The following is a 23,131-nucleotide window of genomic DNA, read 5'->3' as shown; positions in this document are numbered from 1 at the left end:
GGCTTTTTTTTTGAAATAGGGAATTTTGGTTATAGATTGTAGACACAGCATTAAAAAGATTGAGTTATTAATTAATTTGATTTAAATCCAAATCAGGGATTTGTTTTAATCTTCTGTAAGTGGTCCCCTATGAAGCATTTGTACTGGTCTCATTCTATTAATTTTCTTTTCTTAATAGGCTGGATTTGGTTATGGCTTGCCAATTTCTCGACTGTATGCCAGGTATTTTCAGGGAGATCTAAAACTGTATTCCATGGAAGGAGTGGGTACCGATGCAGTCATTTATTTGAAGGTACTGTGTTTTGTTTCTGTTAGTATAAAGGCCTCTTAACTTTATAAATCTGGAAGTAGCCATAACCAGTCAAGAAGGAGCACTGTGTCATCTATTACCTTGGCATCAGACTTATAAAACCATGGTGTGCCTCACCCTGATTTTATGACCAGACATAACAAAATGTGTAGCATGGAAATAAGAACTTAAATTTATTTTTACTACCATAGATCTAGTTTTTCAAAATTATATGTCCATTGAAAAACCTAGTTTAAAAGGAGACAGATTACCAATAATCTGAAGTCTTCTCATCTCTTGCTTTAATTTCTCAAGTGGTAAGAATTCAGTAATGATAATATACTTATAAAATTATCCATAAATCTTGAAATAAGTGAGGTAGCCCAGAATCAGACAAATACCAAATGCTTGCTCTCATGAAGATCTTAGCTTTTTAAAAACTTTACTTTACATCCCACTCAAAAGTTGTGTGGGTGGGTGGTAGCCCTATCCCTCACTGAGGTTCCTGCCTGGCTACAGGAAGTGGCCTCTTTAGGTTCTCTGTCCCTAGTGCTGTGAATCTCAGGTAAGGTCACCCTCATTGATTTTGGGGAGTCTCCCCTACCAAAGTCTCTGACACTTACTCTATATGTCCCCTAACCCCAACCCCTTCCAGTTGCAGGTTTTCATGCATTGTCATGGCCATCTGGCCATCTCCTGTCCCTCCCCACACCTGATCCTAAAACATCCCCATTTCCCTCCCCATCCCCTCTCCCACGCAGTTCCCTCCCTCCATCTGCCTCTTACAACTATTTTATTCCCCTTCTAAGTGAGTTCAAGCATCCTCACTTGGGCCTTCCTTCTTTGTAAACTTCTTTGGGTCTGTGGAATGTGACTATGGGTATCCTATATTTTATGGCTAATATTCACATATAAGTGAGTATATATCATGCTGGTCATTTGGGGTCTGGGCTACCTCACTCAGGTTCCTCTCAAGGTCTACCCATTTGCTTGAAAAATTCATGATGTCTTTGTTTTTAATAGCTGAATAGTACTCCATTGCATAAATGTACCACATTTTCTGAATCCATTCCTCTCTTGAGGGACATCTAGGTTGTTTCTAGCTTCTGGCTATTATAAATAAAACTGCTGTGAACATAGTGGAGCATGTGTCCCTGTTACAGTATTGTGGAGCATCTTTGGGTATATATCCAGGAGTGGTATAGTTGGATCTTGAGGTAGAATTATTCCCAGTTTTCTGAGAAACTGCCAAATTGATTTCCAAAGTGGTTATACAAGTTTGCATTCCAACCAGCAATGAAAGAGTGTTCCCCTTGCTCTATGTCCTCGCCAGCATCTGCTGTCTCTTGAGCTTTTTATCTTAGCCATTCTGACTGGTGTGAAATGCAATTTTACAGTCGTTTTGATTTGCATTTCCTGATAACTAAAGACTTTGGGCATTTAAGTGCTTCTCCATCATTTGAGATTCCTCTGTTGAGAATTCTTTCTTTATTGGAGTCCAACTTCTTGAGTTCATTATTTTTTGGATATTAGCCCTCTGTTAGATATAGGGTTGGTAAAGATCTTTTCCCAATTTGTTGGTTGCTGTTTTGTCCTATTAACAGTGTCCTTTACCTTACAGAAGCTTTACAGTTTCATGGGGTCCTATTTATCAATTGTTGATCTTAGAGCCTGTTCAGGAAATTGTCTCCCCCGAACCTTTAAGTTCAAGGCTATTTCCCCACTTTCTCTGCTATGAGATTTAGTGTATCCTTTTTTATGTTGAAGTCCTTGATCCACTTGGACTTGAGTTTTGTGCAGGATGATGACTGTGGATCAAGTTGCATTCTTCTACACGTAGACATGCTGTTAAAGCAACACCATTCATTGGAGTGTTTTCTTTTTCCCATTGTATGATTTTTGGCTTCTTTATCGAAAATCATGTGTCCAAGTGTGTGGGCTTATTTCTGGGTCTTTGATTCCTTAGGTCAAAACGTCTGTTTCTGTACCAATACCATGCAGTTTTTATCACTATTGTTTTGTAGTACAGCTTGAGGTCAGGGGCAGTGATTCCTCCCAAAGTTCTTTTATTATTCAGGAATGCTTTGGCTATCCTGGGTTTTGTTTTGTTTTGTTGTGGTTTTTCATTTTGGTTTTTGGTTTGTTTGTCTTTCCATCTGAAGTTGAGAATTGCTCTTTCAAGGTCTGTAAGAAATTGTGTTGAAATTTTGATAGGGATTGCACTGAATCTGTAGATTGCTTTTGGTAAGATTGCCATTTTTACTACATTAATTCTACCTATCCATGAACGTGGGAGATCTTTCCATTTTCTGATACCTTCTTCAATTTTGTTCTTCAGGTACTTGTTCTTGTCATACAGATCTTTCACTTGTTTGGTTAGAGTTATACCAAGCAAGTTTGTGTTTCAATGTTCATAAGGGAAATTGGTCTAAAGTTCTCTTTCAGTCTTGAGTCTTTGTGTGGTTTAGTATTAGGGTGACTATGGCCCCCTAGAATGAGTTTGGCAGTGTTACTTCTATTTCTATTTGTGGAATAGTTTGAGGAATATTGGCTCTTCTTTGAAAGTCTGGTAGAATTGTACACTAAGAACATCTGGCCCTGAGCTTTTTTTTTGGAGGGAGACTTTTAATGCTTTCATTTCTTTAGGGGTCCTACGGCTGTTTAAATCATTTACCTGATTTTGACTTAACTTGGGTAAATGGTGCTTGTCTAGAAAATTGTCCATTTCATTAAGATTTTCAAGTTTTGTGGAGTAGAGGCTTTTGAAGTAAGACCTAATGATTCTTTAAATTTCCTCAGTGTCTGTTTTATGTCTCCCTTTTCATTTCTGATTGTGTTTATTTGGATACTGTCTCTCTGCCTTTAGTTTGACTAAGGGTTTGTCTATCTTGTTGATTTTCTCTAAGAACCAGCTCTTAGTTTTGTTGATTCTTTGTATTGTTTTCTTTGTTTCTAACTGATTGATTTTAGCACTGATTTTGATTTCCTGTCTTCTACTCCTCTTTGGTATGCTTTTTTTTTTTTTTTTCTGGAGCTTTCAGGTGTGCGTTTAAATTGCTGGCATGAGAACTTTCTAATTTGTTTATGGGCACTTAATGCTATGAACTTTCCTCTTAGCACTTCTTTCATTGTGTCCCATAAATTTGGGTATGTTGTGCCTTCATTTTCATTAAATTCTAGAAAGTCTTTAATTTCTTTCTTTTTTTGTTTTTTGTTTTTGTTGTTGTTTCGAGACAGGGTTTCTCTGTATAGCCTTAGCTGTTCTGGAACTCACTCTGTAGACCAGGCTAGCCTCAAACTCAGAAATCCGCCTGCCTCTGCCTCCCAAGTGCTGGGAGTAAAGGCGTGTGCACTTGGCAAGTCTTTAATTTCTTTATTTCTTCCCTGACTCAGAAATCATTGAGTAGAAAGTTATTCAGTTTTCATGAGTGTATAGGCTTTCTAGTGTTTCTGAAGTTTGTAAAGTCTAGCTTTAATTTATGGTGGTCTGATAAGATACAAGGCATTATTTCAATTTTCTTTTATCTGTTGAGGCTTGCTTTGTGACTGACTATATGGTCAATTTTGGAGAAGGATCCTTGAGGTGTTGAAAAGAAGGTATATTCTTTTGTGTTTTGGTGAAATGTTCTATAGATGTCTGTTAGGTCCATTTGATTTATAATGCCTGTTAGTTTCCTTATTTCTCTGCTTAGTTTTTGTCTGGATGACACGTCAGTTGGTGAGAGTAGGGTGTTGAAGTCTCCCACTATTAATGTGTGGGGCTTGGTGTGCGATTTAAGCTTTAGCAATGTTTCTTTTATAAATGTGGGTGCCTTTGTGTTTGGGGTATAGATGTTCAGAATTGAGATGTCATCTGGGTGGATTTTTCTTTTGAGTATGAAGTGTCCTTCCCTGTCTCTTTTGATTAATTTTGGTTGAAAGTCTATTTTGTTAGATATTAGAATGGCTACTCCAGCTTTTTTGCTTGGAAAACTTTTTCCCATCCCTTTACTCTAAGGTAATGTCTATCATTACTGTTGAAGTATATTTCTTGTATGCATCAGAAAGATGGATCCTGTTTTTTCATCCATTCTGATAGCCTGTGTCTTTTTATTGGGGAGTTGACTCCATTGATGTTGAGAAATATTAATGACCACTAGTTGTTATTTCCTGTTATTTTAATGTTGGTGTGCTGTACGAACGTGCTCATGCTAACCTTGTTTTTGCTGGTATGTAATTACATATTTCCTGTGTTTTCTTGGATGTAGTTAACCTCCATCTGTTGAAATTTTCTTCTTGTATTTTCTGTGGGGCTGGATTTGTGGATAGATATTGTTTGAATTTGGATTTGTCTTGAAATGTCTTGGCTTCTCCATCTATGGTGATTGAGTATTTTGCTGGGTATAGTAGTCTAGGTTGGTACCTGTGGTTTTTTAGAGGTTTCAAGATAACTGTCTAGGCCCTTCTAGCTTTTAGAGTCTCTGTTGAGAAATCAGGTATAATTCTGATAGTTCTGCCTTTCTATGTTATCTGGCCTTTTTCCCTTGCAGCTTTTAATATTCTTTCTTTGTTCTATAGAAAATGTAATAATCTATTTTGATTATTATATGCAAGGGGGATTTTCTCTGATCCAGTCTGATTGGTGTTCTGTAGGCTTCTTGTATGTTTATATACATGTCTTTCTTTAGGTTGGAAACTTTTTCTTTTATGATTTTGTTGAGAATATTTTCTGGGCCTTGGAGATGGAATTCTTCACCTTCTATTCCTATTATTCTTAGGTTAGGTCTTTTCATGGTATCCCAGATTTCTAGGGTGTTTTGTGTCAGGAAAGTTTTAGCTTGAACATTTTTTTGACTGATGTATTAGTTTCTTCTCTTGTATCTTCTATGCCTGAGATTCTCTCTCCCACTTCTGTATTCTGTTGGTGATGCTTGCATCTGGTGTTCATGTTCTCTTCCTAGGTTTTCCATCTTCAGGATTCCCTCAGTTTGTACTTTCTTTATTGCTTCTATTTCTACTTTCAGGTCTTATACAGTTTTATTTTATTTCATTCACCCATTTAATTATATTTTTCTTTATGTCTTTAAGGGGCTTATTCGTTTCCTCTTTAAAGACCTGTACCTTTTTATTGTGTTTTCCTATATTTCTTGAAGAGATTTTATTTACTTTTTCTGTAAAGGCTTCTATCATCTTTATACGATTGGATTTAAGGCCATTTTCTTGTGTTTCGGTTGTGTTAGTATATCCAGGGCTTGCTATAGTAGGGTAGCTGTGCTCTGGAGGTGTCATTTTGCCCTGGCTCTTGTTGATTATGTTCTTTCCAGGGCCTTTAGCCATCTGGATGGTTTTGGTCCCTGGGTGTTCTTGTCGTAGTAAGTATTGGGGGGGGGGGGTGATCCTTGATAGTCCTGGTATGACAGGTCTCTGATGCACATCCCTGGGCTATGTAGTTCCAGATCAGCAAGTCTGTATAGTTCAGGATTTGCAGGTATGGTGAAGGTATTCAGAGAGGTGGTGGGAGAATGGAGGTCCACTGGGTTTAGTAGACTGCTCAGGGCAGCTTGGGTGTCTCAGAGGACTCAGCAGAGATGGGTGGGGGAAGGGAAGCTAATCTGTATAGTTCAGGATTCTCAGGTCTGATAGAGGTGGGGGGAGAATCAGACCTTAGCTTTTAATTTGTGTATATATATATATACATACACATATATATATGTATATGTATATACATATATATATGTGTATGTATATATATATGTGTGTATGTATATACATATATATGTGTGTATGTATATATATGTGTGTATGTATATACATATATATGTGTGTATGTATATATATGTGTGTATGTATATACATATATATGTGTGTATGTATATATATATATATATATACATACATATATGTACATATGTGGAAATGAGCATCAAGACAGGTCACAAAGCTATAAAGAGGTCCATGTGATGAAAGAAAGGTTTTTGAGGAAGGAGGATGAAGAGAGAGTAGCACATAAAAGCAGAAACTACTAGTTCCAGGACAGCCAGGGCTATACAGAGAAACCCTGTCTCAAAAAACCGAAAAAAAAAAAAAAAAAAGCAGAAACTACTGGAGTTGAAGGGAGGGGATGCAGGGGACAGATGTAGGGATGAAAGAGAAAAGCTGGAGGGGAATCAGCAAAAACATGTTATAGATAAAAAACGCCTTAATGGAACCTTTTACATTGTACATTCATCTTTAAAAATCAATAAAATCATAATAATAGCCATTTAAAATGTTCATCTGGTAACTAAGGTCTGTATAACTCAGTTTTTCTCAATTTGTTGGTGGTGTTAGACTTCTATTTCTGAATTCTAGAATCTTGGTTTGCCATTTCAATAGGTAATAGAGTAACATTTAAATGCTTCATTGCTAAGCTATTCTCCTAGAGTTGATTCTATATTTATAGGGGCTAGGGATGTAGCTCAGTCATATAGATTGTGCCAAACATGTACAAGGCTTTGGGTTCCATTCCCAGTATCACAAAGGCAAACCAAGCAAACAAATCTAATAGAGGAGCTGAGCATGGCAGCACACACCCTTAAGCTCAGCACTTGGATGACAGAGGCAGGCTAGCCAGGGATACATAGTGAGACCCAGTCTCAGAAATGTAGCAACATCAAAAATCTGTAGTAGAATTGATTCTACACTTATAAAATAGATTTAAAATCTAATTTGAAAGACATTTCAGCAGGTTAGTTTTGTTTCCTAAGTTTGGAATGTATCCTGCAGAACTTTCCACATTGAGTCATGTAGAACTGGCTCATTCTTTTTACCTGAGGCATAGTTCCTTACTGGAAATGAAATCACAGTTGTACTGTCATTTAGATGTATATCTCAGTGATGGGGCTTGTTTGCTTGCTTTGGTGTTGGAGATAAAGCCCAGAGCCTGCTGCATGATACTAGACATAGTCTCTACTACCACTGAGCTACATAAATGATGTGATGTTTAATGGCACATGATGGCAAATGTTTATAAGTGTGGTGTGAATTAGACTTTATTTCTTCTTGGCTTTTTTTGGACAGCAGTTGCCTCTTGAACAAAAAATGATTGATCTTAACACATACTATCAACACTATTAAGTATCTCAAAGCAGTAGTAAGTGAATTACAATATACTTTGTTTCTGTCATATTGTTTCAGTATTGATTTTGCATGAGTGAGTGAGCAAATGATTTCACTCATTTACAAAGGGTTCAGGATAGTTTTCCTGGTTAGTCTAAGTAAATCTATAAAATAAATGTTAATATTTCCAAAATAAAGATATGGTTACTGGTATTTTAGGGAGTAAAATCTGAGTCTCATATGAGAAAAATAGTATCCTAGATCTTTGGTGTATGTATTTTTTTATAATAGGCCCTTTCAAGTGAATCCTTTGAGAGACTGCCAGTTTTCAATAAGTCTGCATGGCGCCATTACAAGACCACTCCTGAAGCTGACGACTGGAGCAATCCCAGCAGTGAACCAAGGGATGCATCAAAATACAAGGCTAAGCAGTAAGGAACCACTTCGATTTCCATTATAAAATATCTGATTTGTCTCCAGAAAGTACCAGGTAGACAATTGAACAGTGTTTTACACCATACATTCTCTGTGGCTTTATCATTGGAAAAGCAAAGTGATCCTTAGAAACAAGAATGCTTGGAGAAAGACTTTTATGCTGAAAAGGAGAACAAGAATTGGGTAGCTAGAATTCATCCTGTAAATGGAATTCCCTCGGTCCTAGGAATCCTTGTACTTCAGAGGTATTGACAGTGAACTAGGGCTTATTCTACTGGGAATGTTTTAAAACAATTAAGTTTTCAGTTTATTGTCAGTCTTAGAAATTGACAGAAATGGTGAGAAATTTTGTGGGTTAAAACTGAAAACTGAAACTAAATTTAATCAAAATGTAGTTAATTCACACAGCGAAATATTATCTAGTCTTTAAAAAGGAGATTCTGATGCATGCTTCAATGTAGATGAATCTTGAAGTCCTTATTTGATGTAGAACAGGCCATACTTAAGCACAAATGATGATATTCCACTTTTATGAGATACCTACAGTGATCATTTCAGAGTCAGAAGGTAGAAGGATGGATGCCAGGGCTTTCGTGGGAGCTACAGCAGGGAATTGTTAATGAGTACAGACTTTCTGTTTGTGTTGATAAGAAAGGTCTAGGTCTAGTTAATGGTGATGCTTGTGCAATGGTATGAATATGCCCAAGCCACCAAGCTGTTCACTTAAAAGTAGCTGATGGTAGGTTCTCTATAATGTATCGTTTATCACACTGAATTATTAAAAATGAAAAGTTGTTGCTGTCACTGTTTTATGTTAATTAGGAAAATAATCTAGTCTTTAGTTTCCAATTTTTCAATTAAAAATTATCTTTTCTTAATTTGTGTGTTAAAAAAACAAAATAACAACAGAAAATCTAGAAAACATTAAGTAAAAAGAAAGGAAAAGCTGGGTGGTGATGGCGTACACCTTTAATCTCAGCGCTTGGGAGGCAGAGGCAGGCCTCTGTGGTTCCAAGGCCAGCCTGATCTACAGAGTGAGTTTCAGGATAGTCAGAGAAACCCTGTCTCAAGAAACCAAAATAGGGGGAAAATAGAAAGTAAAAACCACCACTGTATTTTACAACTCAAACATTGCTCTGGATAGCTTTGTGTATATTATTTTAGATAATTTGCTATGTGTACGTGTGTGTATATGTATATATGTATATATACTATTTTTTCCTTCAAATGAGATCACTTTTCATCCTGTTGAACAATATGCATTGGTTTCATTTAACTCTTTATTTTTCCATGTCATTAGCTTTCGTCCATTAAAAATATCCTGAATTTTCCAAACTGGGATCCATTCCAGGACCACATGACATATCTGGATAGTCTCAAGTTGCTTTGAATATAGAAAGTGCTGTGATTGGAAGACCATGTCAGAAAACATCCTCACCTTGATTTATTTAGTTCATTTCTGAAATATCATTTAGTTTGTTCCTTATTACGATATTTGGTAGAAGTCAGAAGTTATTACAAAGGCTCTCAGTGGAGCTTTTTAATGCTATTTTGCTGGAACACTCCATCAGTACTGTTGCAGAATTATATGTTTAGAGTCATGATTTCTGCTTAATCCATTATTGGTGATTGTGTGGGTAGCCCATAATTTAGGTGGTGTCTGGTCCCTCTGTGGCGTGGTTCTCAATCTTCCTAGTGCTCTGACCCTCATGCTTGCTGACCTCTGCCTCTGAAATTATTTTTGTTTATACTTCAAAATTATTTTGCTACTGTTATGAAACATAGCTATCTGTATTTTCGGATAGCTTCAGGTGACCCCTGTGAAAGGGTCATTCAGTACCCTAGGGGCTGTGACCCAGGGGTCGAAAACCTCTGCCTTAAAGGATGGGACACGTTTCTTGCCTCGTGGTTTTGAGCATTGTAGATTTCAAAGTATTTTATTATTTTATACATATACTCACTCAACACATTTTTACTGAAGTTTATAACATATAGTAGGAATCTTAAATCTATGGCTTGACCTACATTTACATCTCTGTTTCTGATACCCTGGAAGACTCATTTCTAGCCAGATTGTTCTCCTCTTTTCTCTACCATAGATGTTTTCTGACCATCGCTGGAGGTGTTTTTAAAATACAGAACAAAAAGCACATGTAAATATGTCCCCTTGTCATCTTTGTCCACTGTGAAATCCATTCATGATACTGCATATGGCAGTCACTGTCCTTTTTGTTGTACACTTTTAGATAGTGGGAGTTATTATGAACTTGATTTTCTGTGTTGTATTGACCAAACTGTGTTAGTTTTTGAAAGTTGTCCTACCTTGTTGCCTAGCATATATCCTAAGATCATCTTCCACCCTCTGCTCCTATCCCGGAATCAGCCATTTTAAAGTTCTTTTTAACAGGTATTAGAGAGCCTAATCTTGGAGGATGGGGTAGACAGTATACCTCTTCTAAGCCCCTTTTCTGGACAGAGGTTCTGAACATACACATACATATGTGTATGCATATATCCATATACCTAAATTCATATTGATAGTTTCATTCTATTTTAACATTGATTATTTCTCTCTAATGATTTTTATTATATACATATATATTTCTCTTTATATATAAAGTTTTTTAATATACTCCTTAACATATAAACCTCAATTTTTCAAAAGATTTATTTATTATTATACATAAGTACACTGTACCTGACTTCAGATGCACCAGAAGAGGGTGTCAGATCTCATTATGGGATGGTTGTGAGCCATCATGTGATTGCTGGGATTTGAACTCAGGACCTTCGGAAGAGTAGTCAGTATTCTCAACTGCTGAGCCATCTCTCCAGCCCAAACCTCGATTCTTAAAATCTTTAACATATTATGGAGTGTATAAAGGTATATACTTTATATACCTTTGCAGTTTTATACCATTATAGTAAATGCTAGTGTTTTCTAATGAGTGGCATAAAGAGTAAAAGGCATCTGTACGGCTTCTTTATTTTTCCTGCAGAAATACATGGTGGATCTCCATGCAACTCACCTCAAAACAGGAAGTTTAAAGGAATTAAGTCATTCACCATAATCATGTGATAGTATCAAGAAAGTTATCCCTGCTGTCCCCACAGTGGGTGATTTTTTTTTCCCAAGGAAGGGTTGTACTCTGACCAGCTACACAAGGCTTGATAACATCTCTTTCTCTTGCGGGGACACACACACACACACACACACACACACACACACACACATACACACACACATACACACACACACAAAGAGAGGGAGAGAGGAGAGTGTGTGAGTGTTACCAATTCTCAGCCAGTGACAAGCAGATTAGCTTGAAAGCCTGTATCAGATCAGCTTCCTCCAATCCCATTTTCAGTCTGTATATAGGCCAAATATCTTGTTGGACATCAGTGGGAGTCAGAGGCAGATGGATCTCTGTGACTTTTAGGCTACCCTAGTCTACTTAGCAAATCCCAGGACAAGTAGAGTTACATAGTGACACCCATAGGAAATAGCTTAATATATTGGATGCTAATTAAAGATCGGCCCTAATTTCCAGCATGTTTTCAAACAAATTTCACAAAAAACCCTAAAGTAGTTAGATTGGCAGTTTAAAATTGTTAAGCTCTATAAATAGAATAACAGAATAAATGCTCAGGAAAGGCACACAAATGGGACAGTCAGGCCTTATTTGGAAAGAGGTCTAAAAGATGGATTCTTTAGTTAGTTTTTAAAGCAGCAGTTTTATTGAGATATGGTTTTCATGCCACATGGTTTGCTCTTTTGAAGCATACAGCTAAGTCATTGGGATATATTCAACATTTACAACCCCCACTATTGTTCCAAATTGAGACTTTCTCAGGCAAAGAAGAAAGCCCATATGCATTAGTAGTCACTTTATAGTTCTAATCAATTTTTTCTTTGGTGTTTTGAAACAGGGTTTCTCTATATAACCCTGGCTGTTCTGGAACTCACTGTGATATCTCAGGCTGGCCTCAAACTCAACAAAGATCCAACTGTCTTTGCCTTCTGGGTTCTGGGATTAAAGGCATATGCCACCACACCTGGCTTCTAATAAAATTTTTAATTGAAAGTAAAAAACTGTTGTAAAGTTTACATAAATAATAGAATGCCATTTTTTTATACTAACTATAGAAAAACAATTCTGAGTTAAGGCAAAGGTTTGGAATTACTACTGTAAATGTTTTGAATAAGTTTTGGTTAAAATAAAGGAGACTATACTCATGAGCTCTCTGGATTCTTTTCTTTATAGGGACAAGATCAAGAGTAATAGAACTTTCTAGAAAGCTGAGTGCTGTGGTCGTCTCTGAAGAAAGATTACCTTCTGCAAGTCAACCAGAGACCTATATTTCTACCAACTCTTAACCATGACATTATTGCTATCCCAATGCTTAGTTTCTTCCTTTATATTTGCTCAGTATGTCCATGGAGCCCTTCCCATAGTGATTCCCAACATATCTTTCACTAAAGTTGTAGCTTGAGCAATTTCTCATAGTGTCTTGCTGTGGCATCCTTAGCACCCGTCACAAAAGAGCACAGAACCTCCTAGCGCTCGTGTACCCTATACTGTGCACCTTGTTATGGAGTTTAGTGTCTGAAGTCTTCCCAGCATTCTGAGCTCCTTCCTCATTCCAGATACAGCAGGTCCTACTGTTGCTGTTTGTGACCAAACCTCCAGCTATGGCTTGTGGACTGGGAGGCATCAGTGGAGCTCATCTTGAAAATTCGGTACTGGGGTTCTTCCTGTCCCATATACATCTCCCTTCACTCTCTGATTTGGACCTTTGTGCCCCCTTCATCTGACCAGATTCTCATTGTGAGGTGTGGTACTTGGATGTTAGGACCTATCCATCTGTATCAATTTTACTTTAAAGTTCATTTGCTTACTTCTGTTCCATTGATTAAAGCACTCTAAACGTTGTCTTGGAATTTCTCACTTAACATCTTGGTTTGGAAGATTTTAAGTGGAAAAATCACCTGCTGATCTATTCAGACTTGTGAAGAGTGGGAAGTGCAGGTGTATGTTTCCATGAAAGCTACGCTATGTTTGTTTGCTGTATGAAATTCCTCTTGTAGTCATCTTATGGACTCCAAGTTCCTGTGTCATGTACTCAACTCACTGTAATAGAGATTGTCACATTATTTTCAAAAATGGTATAAACCTTGATACTTGTCATTACTTTCACCAGTTTTAGAACTGTCCACCCAATCTGACCTTTTCTTTGTTTCTTTTATTTTGGTTTTTCGAGACAGGGTTTCTCTGTGTAGCTCTGGCTGTCGTGGAACTCACTCTGTAGACCAGGCTGGCCTTGAATACACAGAGATCCACCTGTCTCTGCCTCCTGAATTCTGGGATTAAATGCATGCTCCACTACCACCTGGCTCTCAGTCTGACTTTTATAATCTCTTTTGTTAAAAGTTAGAAGTAGGAGTTAGCAGAGGACTTGTGTTAAGAGAAAAGAAATGACGTGATATTTATCCTTAATAATAGAGGCTATCTGAGAGTGTGGATTCAGAGCAATACCCAGCCTATCCAGCTCCCTATGTGTTTCTCTCCTCACTATATTTCCCTCATATATGTCATCTGTGCTGACAACTACTATCATTTACTATATGTATGAATGTTTCTGTCCAGTTCTTCAATGTTGAATCGAGATTTAAGAAGTTTTAGTTTGTAGCCAGGCGTGGTGGCACACACCTTCAATCTCAGTTCTCCAGATGTTGAGACAGGAGGATCATGATCATAGCCTGGGCTATGTACCAAGACTCAGCTCAGAAAAATTTGAAAGTGATTATCATTACTCCTCATTGAGAGTAATGATAACATTAATGAGATCAATGAGAAAGTGATTTTTCATTACTGCTGTAGCAGTGTAGCCCTCCCCACTGCCTCCATGGTGAAGGGCTTTGCCTCAGAGGTTTGCTCTGACTTAGCTGCACTTGACTCAGTTATAGGTTTCTTTGAGTCACACAGCATCTGATTTTCTTCCATTTCCTTGTATTACCTGAGTCTCTGGTGGCTCCTTTTGTCTTTAGAAAGACCTCATTGCAAAGCTGACATGTCATGAGTCAAACCAAGAAAATGTTGATAAACTTCAGAGAGACTGATGAGACTCATGGGTCATAAGTCTAAGTTGTCTTAAGTTGGTGTCTTGAAGGTTAAGCTGTATGACCATTTTCCTAGGATGGAAAAGCTGTGAAAATACTTATGTTTAAAGACCTTGGCTACCCAATACCAGACAGTATGTCCATATCTTCCTGAGTCTCAGTTTCCAGCCATCTTCCTTTACACTTGCAAGTTTGACCGTGGGAGAACAGCAGGTTCACATTATAGCATATTACCTTGCTTCAGCACCTTTTTTATTGTTTAAAGACTGCCTATTGATTGCCGCACTTCCAAAACAGATGCCACAGAAGGGCTGGGTAGTGTGTAGAAATACCTTGTCATATTCATTGTCTTTTTGGAAAGCCAGCTTTTGTTTAAAGGTCTTAAGGATTTAATCCACAGTCCTCTAATAGTCTTGGGCATAACTCATTCCAAGCCTGGTGCATTCCAGCCATTCCTGTCTTTGTGTCATCAATAATTTAACCTCAGCTCCAAAGCAGGCATAAGAGGAGTTTCAGGAACATCTTGTGTTCTCACAGTTTGTTCATCCCTTGACTAATTTATGTATCCTCTCTGCTAGCAGTACAAGAGTCTTTATGTACTTTGAGAGTACTTTGCGTTCTTTATGGATTTCTGCATATATTACAAATTGATATTGACCACTTTTCAGCTGAATTCTTCCCCATTTCTCTGTAATGCCCTTCCATTTATACTTTTGTTCTATTTTAAGTATTTGGGGTGCTGTGTGTACTATTTGAAGCAGTACCTGGCACACAGTAGGTATGTAATATGTTGTATGTGTTCAGTCAAAGGGTGAAAACTAACAGAAATTTACAATGGCTGGTGTGGAAACATCTTTCTTAGTTCTTCAGATATCCCCAACTTGAAATTGGTAATGATTCACATCAAGAGCTGTAGCAGTACTGAATTTCTTTTTATAGTGCTAAGAGATGGCTTTAAAAATGTGGATAAGTGACAGGATTCAGAAATGAATCCACATGAGCCGTCTGATTCTTTGTCTCTGAATATCTGGTTTCAGATTCACTATACAAGGGCTTCTTTCTATCTTGTGACATGGTTTTATAGCTTTCTTAGAGATTCCAAAGAATTCAGCATTCAGCACTCCATGTGATCCTTACAATGGCTGTAGGTAGACTGTGCAAAGTAGCTTTTATTTTTCATGTGATTTCCAAAGCACTTTAGTGGCTTGCTAAGGAGCCATGGGGAGTAAGAAGTAGAACCTGTGTTCTGTGCTTGGGTCTTCTTGTTCCTGGGTCATTGCTCTGACCAATATGTCAAGTGCTTAGGATTGTCTCTTAAGACGAATTTCTTGAGCATATTAACCCTCAAGGATAATCTCTAAGTCAAAAGTTCTCTGTAATGCAAGGCAGTTCTACTCAGGAAATGTTTTCTTTTGTGTTTTTCCTTTCCGGCATGTTTAGAGGAGACAAATGGACCAGGCAGCTTTTGCCTCATGAAACAGAACTTTAGATCAGTGTGGGTCATGATGAGAGTTTATATTTGAATGAGATCAGTGCTTGCTGCCAGCCTTTTTGTATAAAACTTCTACATTTGGAAGTTGATGGTTTTGTGTTTTGGTAGACTCAGTTATAGCTTCAATTAACTGCTCTTGCACATTCTTTCTGTTGTCATTACTTATAATAGCTCGGCTAGCTGTTGGAGGAGCCTTGGATCTTTAGCAACTTTATGGTGTATAGCTGCTGGTGCTCCAAGGTCCATGAGTATAAATGGATTTTTTTCCTTCAGTTTTGTAGATAGCCTGCTTGCTTGGCATGGTCGTGTGTTTGTTCTTGGTATTTTGTAACTTCATTTCAGTATAGCTCAGGGTTAGCACTTGTCTCTTGGCTTTTCCTGGTAAGTTTTAGCTAGTCCCATATCAGGCCTTATTACATTTTATGTAGTTTTGTACTGTTCTTCAGAAAGGTGTTTCTCTATCTGCATTGTGTTATCTGTCTTTCACATTAATCTTTATGGTTTTCATCTCTGTGTCTTCCTTCATGTGTGATTTTTCCACCCCTCAGTCTTACCCCCCATGTCACCAACTGATTTTCTCTACTGTTTTTCCTAGGCCCTGTACTTCCTTTCACTTGTCATGACCTTATCTTTTAATTTACTTCTCTTGGCTCATTAAGTTATTACTCTCTGATGCCTTATTTCTTTGAGGACTAAGCCTTTTTTGGTCTAAATTTAGTGGTTTCTGAAATCATTCTTTTTCCAGAATGGATTTGTGTATCTTTTGCTTAATGTGTCAGGCACACTCCTGGAGTCCATGGTATGGGATTGTGGCTTTTATTAATTTCATCATAGATGGCTTTTTGATTATTTTTCAGACATATGCGCTGGCCAGGAGGGAGAGAACACTTTACAAACATACATTTATTCTGCTGCCTTTCCCAGTGGTCCAGATGCTTAAACATTGACTTTAAAGATAATGTCCTTCATAATCTATATGTTAGCAAACAGAAAGAACCAGTATTGCCAGCAGGAGAGCACCATTAACTAATCAATGCAGGATTTTTGTTTGCTGTTCTGGATGAAAAGATAACTTTTAACTCCAGTTCCTGTCACACTGATTAGAGATAATAGTACCTCCTGGCTTGAAAACCGGGGACATGTGAAATTTTAATAAACTTGAGAAGTTATCAGCCACTGACAGTGATTAATTAGTTCATTAAACATGGTAGAATACTTCAAACTAGGTGGACATAATCGGTTATCAAGAGAAGTATAAGCTTGTTGTATTAGCAGTTTGTAGCAGCCTCGCTGATGTCTGGTGTTGGCCATTTTAAGAGCTTCTTCGCTGTGACATGTTTTCTTTTCAAGCAAGCATGTTCAAATGTGGTTCACTAATAGAAAACTCTGTTGGTTCTGATGAGGTGCCCCTGCAATGCCACTGTGCAAGAGAGGAGACCAGGAACAAGTGAGAGGCCAGTCTAGGGTAGGAAGTGAGAGCCGGTGTGAAAGAGTAGAGGAGAAGAAAATGGACAGGAGGGAGGAAGAAAGGAAGAACAAAGGGTAAAGAAAGGAGGGAAGGATATAAGGAACGAGGTGTGAAGTCTTTGTTGTGGCTTATTCTTGGTATTTATGAATACACATTCAAATAGTTTGTAGGTCTGGGGCCTACCATAGAAGAACATGGGATACTGTTTTGAAAGTGTATCTGCAGGTAGATCATGAAGCAAAGCCTTATTTGGAATGCTTGTAGGATTGAAACTTCCTTCCCTCCCTCAATAGCTGGAACATTCTAGCTGACAGCCAGCAGCAAACTTTATCACCTGCAGAGTTCCCATTCAGTGATCTAGGCCTACAGAGGTTGCCTTGCAGTGTCCCCCAAACTGTGCATGAGGCAGGGCGTTTCCCTGAGGCCAGCCTTTGCCGTGGGTTGTGCCGGTGTGAAGTAGATGACTGAAGGCAGGTGTCCTCAACTAAGCTAGACTGGAAATGAAGGTGGAAGACAGGAGTCATGGGACGGAAGATGAAGTCCAGCCTTCGATTTCAATACTGTGTTACCACATGCTAGAAACTATACTCACTGCTGGACATGTGACAATGACCAAAGCAGAGTGAAATCCCTGCCTCATGAGCTTCCCTTCTCACGGAGACAAGATAGAACGATTTTTGTGCTTCACTTGGGAAACAAGTACTGGTGGGGAGAAATGAGAGTCTTAAATTTCTTCAGATTTTCCCAAGTTTCTCCTTTTTAAGCTATCAGTCTGAATTGTGAAAGGCTGTCTTCTGTGCTTGACTCTTCACTGGACTGTGCAGGGTCCTTCCTGAGGCCCTTGTTCTACAGCTTCAGTAGGTAGCATGGGCCTGGGCCCATTCCAGCCATTGTCTCCCTGGCCAAGAGGGAGCAAGGGGTCTGCTTAGAAGGGCCAGCTTTCACCGTCAAATCTCATGGAATAATAAGGGCCGTCATTTGAGTCTTTGTAACAGAAACTCAGCACAGATTCGGATATATCTTTTTAGGACTTCAGAAACGGTCATTTAAGGGCCAATGTGATGGCTGAGCTGGTAAAGATGCTTGCCAAAGACTGACAACCAAGCTCAATCTCCATGTCCCACATGGTAGAAGGAAAGAGCCAATTGCAGCACGTGGTCAACTAACCTCTGCACATATGCTGTGTGTAATACGTGCACACACACTCTCTAAATAAATGTAATGTTTTAATCTGAAATTTAGAAGGTTCGGGATAATGAAGCTAGAGTAAAAGTCGCTGCTTGTCAGGAGACCCTATTTAACACGAGCTCCTTTCAGAGGAAGGGAGTAGCCAAGAAGGCTTCCCTCGGAAGTCTACCAGTTGATATCAGCTGTAGTCACTTGACAAAATGAAGGCAGTGCCCCAGCCACACAAGTCTGGAGAATTGTGTCCTGGGTTTTCATCTTTCTCTGAAGGAGGAGCATAGATTCCCCTTAATCTCCATGATATAGTTTGAAGTAGCCAGAACATGGGCTGTTAATTCGTGTGTGCCACCCTCAGCTTCCTGGCAGGAGGTTCATTTTCCCTCAAAGGGAATATTAGAGCCACAGGGCAGACTCACCCTTCTCTATACCCACCTCTCTGAATTCTTGGAGCAGATCTGAGTAGGAGCTTTAACTGATGGGAGAAAGGGAGGGAATGGGAGGGAATGTGTTTAATAGTATCTGTAGGGACATCCAACTTCTCATCCTTTAGCTTAAACAGCCAGCTTTTACAGGAACAGAATCACCTTGGAACATCAGGACCAAGTCCGATAGGTCCTTACCTGAATTAAAGAAAAGCACCCCTCGTCTCACAATATCCTTTGGTATTTTAATTAAGTCAAGATATCCTGTATGTGCATTTTGCTGTACAAAACAATTTTACCCAAGTTGCAGAACTGACCTCAGTTCTCCACGTGCTTGCCCCTTAAGTGTGGGTGACTACAGGCACAGTACCAACCAATTCATAGTGGTGACAGCCTTTGATGGAAGTCTGTCCTCAAGTCCTTTGGATATGAAAAGAAATAAAACTTTATGTGTGCAATCTCCGGTCCAGTTAGGACTGTTGGATTTTAGTTGAGACTTTCTAAAAGGACGAGAGAGTTGAGCTAGTAAAATTGAGGGCAAGTAGTCCGGGATGGGACACTGAAGAGAGGGGTAGGAACTTCACCTGAAAAATACTTCTCTAAATCTCTCAGTGACATTTGGATTAATCAAGCATAATTAAACATAGTTAGGTTTTTTTTGTCAGATTGTAGTTCAAAATAATATTCATCTATGGAGAGGGTAATATATTCTGTAGAAATTTTATTAAGCATTTTAGCTAAGCAAACAGTAAGGAGAACAAAATCAGCCTCAGGAAGGTTAATTACTAAAAAAGATGGAGTATAGTAGATTATGTAAATCATCTTCCCTTTGAATACCATGGCGTGAGCTTTAATTTACATAGAGAGGTATCTTGGATTTGTTTTTTAGATTCTGATTTTCAAAAGTACCAAATTACACTTGCATTCTTTAAAGATTCTAAACACTCCAGGCTTCCATTAAGCCTGCTCTAACTTCTTCCTATTATAGTTTGCAAAACTGAATTACAGTTTCCTTCCGACGAATTCTCTCAGGATCCCACCTCGTTTGTGGAAATGATGAGAGCTAATGTTTTTATTTCTTTACCAAACGGTGGCTTTAAGTGAAGTATCAGGGGAGCGAGTGTATGAAAGCATTCGGCCCAGGCGTCCCTTCGCAGAAAGTGCTCACTTAAAAGAAAAAAAAAGAGAAGATAAAACATAGACCAAATTGATTTTAGATGCTATTTGTTCCAGAGTGGAGATTTCTCTCTCCCCTTGCCTGTCTCGGGGAAGGGCTCTGATCAAATCTGGAACTGTTAACGTTCAGATTTGGTACTTGCCTAAGTTTCACAGTGAGACTTTCAAAGGCATTGTCATCCCAGCCGTGTAAGCTTACCCAGGAAACCTGAACTTGTCCTTTTCACAAGAAGTGATGCCCAAATTTCCTTCCTTTGTGTAGGACAGAGACAGAGGTCTAAAGCCCTCTTTTGAGAAGAGAAATCCCCTTCTTGTTGAGTTCTGTGTGGCCATTTGTTTAGTGCCTTTTCAGGGAAGATTCTATGTTCCTTCAGAACTGGTTCATTTTGAGATGGTGAACTTTCACCTATAAGAACATCCCATTTAAGTAATCTTGACTTCCTTTAAAAGTGGCCTATTGTAAATGCTCTGGATAACTTGCAAATGTCAAAGATCTGTGCGTATGGTAACTGAGCAATGCTGGCCCTGCAGATTGCTCAGTAAAGAGGTGCTGAAGTCTGGCAGGTGGGACCGGTCTAATTGCTCTCCAGCTCAGCCTGACATTGCAAATTGATTGAAATTGGCACACTTCCAATAGAATTCATATTCACAGCAGAACTGCTTCATGTTTAAAATGACCTTACCCTCCCGATTCTTCTTGAGAAAAAAAAGTGCAACCATAGCATTCAATGTGAACATCTCTTAGGTATTGATGCATGCTAGTCACAAGGAGATTGTGAAAGTTAACCGTGACGACAAGTCAGTGACAGTCACCATTTAGCTTTGCTGAATGTCAGGTCTAGAAAGAGTTTGTGAAGTCACTCAGGACAAGATTCAAGTGTGATATTGTTTACATTGTGGAATCCATTTCACATAATTTCTGTTTTGTTTTATTTTGTTGTCATTTGAATCATTTTGAGAAGCTTTAATCTTTATTTTAATTAAAAAGCATATGTTTTTTAGAAAGAACTGACTTATACCTTTATCTTAAATGTTGAGCTTAATATCACAGGTTTAATTAGGTTTTTTGAACATATTGACAACTGAAGCCTGTAACTTACAAGGATATGAAAAGACTTGATTGAGACTGCCTGCCGCAGGTCCTTTCAGGAGGCAGAATTTTCCCAACTGTTTATCCAGCATGGAAAGGAAGGTAGAAGGGCCAACAATGTCTGTTCCCTTTCTTGCTGAGTGTTTATGTAACTTCCTGGGGAAACATCACCAAGTCAACTGGTTTCTTTTCACATCAAAAAGCTCCTCTTATGCAGGGTGGTGGTGGCACACTCCTTTAATCCCAGCACTTGGGAGGCAGAGGCAGGTGGATCTCTGAGTTGGAGGCCAGCCAGAGCTATACACAGAAATCCAGTTTCAAAACAACAACAACAAAAAAGTTCCTTTTAGAGCTGAGACAGTATTTAGACCAATAGACATTTTGTGAGAGTAATAAGTGTGTCTTGACTCAGGTGGACAGCAAAGTTTTCCTATAACTTATAAAGCACTAATTAATTTCAAATGTTCGAGGAACTGGGCTGGGGATGTAGCTCAGTGATTGAGAACTTCCCTGGCATGTGTAGTGGCCTGGCTTCCACCCCTAGCATTGAAAACAGGAAACAAATTGCTGTGAATTGTTACAGGAATTAGGTCCTGTCATCTCCACACTTTTCCTTCTGTTCATTGTTCCAGATGCTTCTCTCTTAACGCCATACTCAGACTTGGAGCTCAAGTTCTGCTTGAGTCATTCCTGGACAATGACACTATTAGAAGGAAGGGAAGGCTAGCCTTAATCTCTGCTGAGTTCATGCTTTAACGTGATATGAAGTCATAATTGCTGCTTAAAGTTTATAAGCAGAGCATTTGCTCTTCCAAGTTCCCACCCAAGTGCTTGAAATGGAACTGTTTCCCATACTTAGAACATGACCTCGGAATGCCTAGGAGGCACTTGGACGGGGCGAGAGGTGTGAATGAAAAGTTCAGTGCTTTGCCAAGTTCTCTTTGTAACCCCTTGACTTATTAGGGTTGTCTACATGGAATAATTGCTGCTTTGATAAGAGACAAATATTAACTTACACATGAAATGAATGTTCATTGCAGAGTTTGTACCCATAAGTACAAGTCTGAGCTGATTCTCTCTGTGCCTCTGTTGACTTAAATTACAGTGATGAATGTACACACACACATATTCACAGTTCCCGAGCAACGTTGTGGTTTGTAAAATGAACTCAGCCCCATGCGTTATGCTGTCATTAATGAAGGATGACTAGATGGGGTCATTTATCACTCCACGTTCTACGGAGAGAAGTATGTTGTGACTGTTGGAAAAACACAACCGAGACGTGTGTGGCTTGGACTGTGCTCCTCATGAGTTGCTAAGCGATCTGTTGTTTGTCATAAGCAAACCAATCCTGCCGCACACAGGCACTTCTGTACCCTGGTAACCAGAACAATAAAATGGCAGTTGATCTTCACAGCTCATCAGTGTGCTGTTTTCTGTGCTCTCTGGTCTGTATTCTCATCGCCGACACATGGATAAACTTTGCCTTCTGTTTCTGCAATTGAATCCATAAGCAGCAGCATGCTCTTTTGCAAGTTGCCTGGGATGCACAAGGGCCCTGACAAGGTTTTTTTGATTGATTAGAGGGCAAAAACATCAATTACTTGGGTTCCCTGGAGCAGAGTACATTGAAATCACATTTTAGGGAATATCCATCCTATGGGTAAAACACCGGAAATGCATAGCAGTAAATTGTTTCTGTGACATCTTTCTAAATACAGTTAATGTTTGGGGTTCAGTGGACCATATAACGTCCAGTTGGGACACTTTTGGGTGAAAGGAACACTATTATGCTGTAGACTGTGTAAACAGGTATAAACTTGATTGTTCTGGGCAAAGCACCTGCCCAGATGATTAAATACAAAGCCCCAAGTTTTCCCTCAGCTCTCTTGACTCAGATTTCCTGGGGTTAAAGGCTCAGAAATATTAATAAATTCTTGAGGAAAGTGATTTTAGGAATGTAAACTTGGGAGCATCTAAAGATGATTCAGGGACTTCAATTAAAGGCTCATTTTTTTCCATGGTAGCAGCAAATACTAATGCCCTCAAATAGATTTAGGTGCAACTCTGTGTTTCCTAGATAAAAAGATGGAACCTTTATTTTACTTAGCAGTGTGTCATTCATACTAAGGATTCAGTAGTGAAGGGATGCTGTTTTCAAATTTAATATGAAAGGCACATAGCCACTCTAGTGTGTGTGAATCGATAGAAACTAGCAGTCTCAAGGAGTGGAGACAAACCTTGTACCTGATTCATGATGTTACTAGTTAGTCCTGTTAACTGAGCTGTTGTTTTCTCTCTATAAAATTATGGACACGGACTCCAGAGAGTCCTTAGACCCTTACCAAGTCTGACGTTTTATGGTACTTAAAAAAA

General features: G+C 38.7%; 1 protein-coding gene across 3 annotated transcripts in view; it reads left to right on the top strand.

The window, feature by feature from the left end:
* Pdk3 (pyruvate dehydrogenase kinase 3) overlaps positions 1–22,167 on the top strand; it is a 77,146-nt gene extending 54,979 nt beyond the window's left edge. For all 3 annotated transcript variants that reach the window (XM_031364887.1, XM_031364898.1, XM_031364907.1), the window contains 3 exons: positions 179–292; positions 7,658–7,797; positions 12,067–22,167. In XM_031364887.1, coding sequence (XP_031220747.1) covers positions 179–292; positions 7,658–7,797; positions 12,067–12,097 — 285 coding nt within the window. In that variant the 3' untranslated portion in view covers positions 12,098–22,167. The remainder of the gene's footprint in view (positions 1–178; positions 293–7,657; positions 7,798–12,066) is intronic.
* Positions 22,168–23,131: the final 964 nt, after the last annotated feature.

This window comes from Mastomys coucha, chromosome X (assembly GCF_008632895.1).
Source record: "Mastomys coucha isolate ucsf_1 chromosome X, UCSF_Mcou_1, whole genome shotgun sequence".
In the NCBI taxonomy this organism is placed as follows: domain Eukaryota; kingdom Metazoa; phylum Chordata; class Mammalia; order Rodentia; family Muridae; genus Mastomys; species Mastomys coucha.
Note: the sequence above shows the minus strand (reverse complement) of the source record. Positions and strands in the feature narration are given on the sequence as shown.